Source organism: Teleopsis dalmanni, chromosome 1, assembly GCF_002237135.1.
Source record: "Teleopsis dalmanni isolate 2A chromosome 1, ASM223713v2, whole genome shotgun sequence".
NCBI classification, from domain to species: Eukaryota; Metazoa; Arthropoda; class Insecta; order Diptera; family Diopsidae; genus Teleopsis; species Teleopsis dalmanni.
The window spans coordinates 138,509,961-138,513,043 of NC_051846.1; the positions used below are offsets into that span (position 1 = coordinate 138,509,961).

The 3,083-nt window shown below is 28.1% G+C and overlaps 1 protein-coding gene across 1 annotated transcript; it reads right to left on the reverse strand.

Moving 5' to 3' along the window:
- Nucleotides 1-1,052: 1,052 nt before the first annotated feature.
- On the reverse strand, nucleotides 1,053-1,559 carry LOC119666576. The gene is made up of 2 exons (XM_038075859.1): nucleotides 1,455-1,559; nucleotides 1,053-1,393 (listed from the first exon to the last, which is right to left on the reverse strand). The coding sequence occupies exons 1-2, from the start codon at nucleotides 1,533-1,535 to the stop codon at nucleotides 1,118-1,120; spliced, it is 357 nt and encodes a 118-aa protein (XP_037931787.1). The 5' UTR covers nucleotides 1,536-1,559; the 3' UTR covers nucleotides 1,053-1,117.
- Nucleotides 1,560-3,083: the final 1,524 nt, after the last annotated feature.

The following is a 3,083-nucleotide window of genomic DNA, read 5'->3' on the forward strand; positions in this document are numbered from 1 at the left end:
CCACCATTCGCTTTATCATTGGGTGTGTGATAAAGTTCGTAGTTCGGAATTGTAAAGGAACTTTGCGTCACAAAATGGGTTTCTGATACCAGCATTATGGTATGTCGCATTATGGTTTATATTTAAGAATGCTTTTATTTGAACAGCATGTTTTGATAGACCATTTGTGTTCCATATGACTACGACTAAATTAATATTTTTTTTAACGTGAACTTTAGTCTAAGCTTTTCATTAGTATTTTAGATAAAAAATATAATTATATAAAAATATAATTAATATAAATATAATTCATTATTATGGTAGCAAATATCAAAGCCAATACATTATTGTTATAATTATGCCAAAACAATTATTTACGATATTGACAGAAATTTAAAGTAATCTTAAGTGACGGAAGATTTTTGATATTCTTAGATTAAATTACTAAGTACTAAGTCTTTTCCATTGTGTGTCTTATCCACAGACCCATTGGCTTGACATAATGACATAATTTATCTTATATATAGAGGTGTCTAAAATAAGATCAATTTGATTTCTACTTAGTAGTAGTATTATAATACTAGTGACCCCAACAATTTTTAATAGTAAATGAAAATTTTGGACTTTTATATTAGACTCAGCCGGTTTTAAAATTTGCCGGTGAGTTCTATTATTTGAATATGACTGATTAGAAGGTAAAGAATATGACTTGTTCATATTGTCATATTATATACACTAATTATACTATTTGTGAATAAAGCCCCGTATTTAGTGTGACTTAAAATTGTCCACAGATAAAATAGAGTAAAGGTGCTGTTTCACCAACTCAGACATCTGAATATCAACAATATCAACTATTTGTGAATTTTATTTTATAGAATAATCTAAAATATTAAAAAGAATTATCTTCAGATTTGTGTTATTTTTCACTTTTTACTTATTCTGAAAACGTTCATCCAAAGTAAATAAGGCATATAACATATTCCTGGATTAGAAGATATTTATTAGAAATATTTATTTAGATATTTAATTCGGCTTAAATAGAATAAATAGTCAGATAGATGTGAAAACAATTATTTTATTCAATATTTAATTTATTTATGTGTGTTTTGAATTGAACTTATACAATTTTAAAAAACTATTTATTAACGTTATTGTCAGTTTTGTCAGATTTGTCGCCAATTCTAGTCGTTGACTCTGGTTTTCCCAAATTTTTGCTTTCAAAGTATTTCATGAGAGGAACGAAATAATTCAGTCCACTTAAATTGTTAACTTCTCGAAACTTATTCTTTAATAGTGCTTTCATTACATTCGATTCCCTGATAACACATATTTCAGACAATCCTTTTCTTCCTAGAAAATCGCAATTGTAGAACAGGCTGTAGGCAGGAAAAGCTGATATAATCGTTGCACTCTTAAATATTATAATATCAATTAAAGAATAGTTATTTTGTTCAATGAAAATTTATTTTTACCAATAAAAGCAATAAAATTGATTTGTTTGCTACCATTGCTGCGCTCACTTCGGCGCGGTTCGGTTTTAGTACTATTTTCATTAATCGAAAAAATTCTGTTTTTATGCAGGAATTTTATCTGCCGGATTTTGTATTCTTGGAAGTAAAATATTTAGTTAATATATTTATTTATTTTGACAGTAATTAAATATTGCAAAAAACATTTAATTTAGCTATACTTTGCAGATATTGCTGCAAGGTGCAATGCACTGAAATTTTTGAAACGACAGATAAAACCGTATAGAATTTCTTTCCCAGTCGTAATTTAAAATAGATTTAATAATTATAATATTTAAGCATCCATATTTTATATTTATAAATTGTACATTTTTAGCTTTTACTAGAGACTTTCTTTTTGTATTAATTAACACAGAACATAGAAATGACTGATTGCAACGTTTTGCTTTTCAATATGTTGGATATTTGATAAAATGGTGATATAGTGTATACCATATCATATCACGTTGTATTAGTAAAAATAACTTTGGTTTTGGTTTTGTACTTTACAACGAAATTTGGAACTAAAATCTTAATAACTGAAGCAATAATGCATATTATACCTATATATATGTCACGAATATATGTCATTATTATTAAAAACAAAATATAATCTAATGGCTAATGTGTTATCAAATTGTTTGTAAAAAAATAATTTGCTTCTTGAAAACGATGTTTTATAATACGTACTTTACGTTTTCTACTGTTTTATTTCCTTTTCTTATATCTTTTTTTGCTCTTTTCCTTATCCCTCTTCTTTATCATTTTGTTTTGTTCATGGTACAATAGGTCTCTGGCTGCAGTACCGGCTGTTGGGCAATTTTTACGACTACTCTTTAATAATAATCATTTTGTTCTTCTCCCCGCTATTCCCTTTCGTTTAGCATCTTCTCTCTCTCACTTCTTTAAGAAAGGTAGACGTTTTTGAGTTTATAAAACGATTCCCATTCATTGGGAAATGAATTTTTCGGAACTATAAAAATTGCATGGTGCAAAGTGAGAAATACACAGTAAGTAATTGATATTACCGACTTATGCAATTGCCAATAGGTTATTTAATTAATTACTTATTTCATTATTTAATTAACCTGGTTTATTCAGCTAAATTATAATTTAACTAATCTGGCTTATTCAACCAATTTATTAACATTTTTCATAGAACTTCCGTCACACCTGAAGGATAAAAATGTCCCAGAACACTGCGAAGAATAAGCGTATTCCTGTAAGGACTCTTTTAGTTGCCTGAACCGAAACCAACAGAGAAATCGTAGTCCACCACTTGCGCCTGACATAACGAAGATTTTGTGCGCTTCTCAATTATTTTATAATTTACAGATATAGTGCATGTCAAATTAATTTACCTTTGTAATTTGGAGAAAAACCTCGTGCTTTATCAAAACAATTTTTTAACTGAATCCGCGATAAAATTGAATAAAAATTTTATTGCAACAACCTTGGACGACGGCTGAGGATACCCCAGAAAAATGTAAATTTGAACACACCCGGAAAACAATCACAAATACAACAAAAATATAGCAATTGAATTCAGATCTTCGTATATAAATATCAGCTTTGATTTTGTAAGTAAAAATG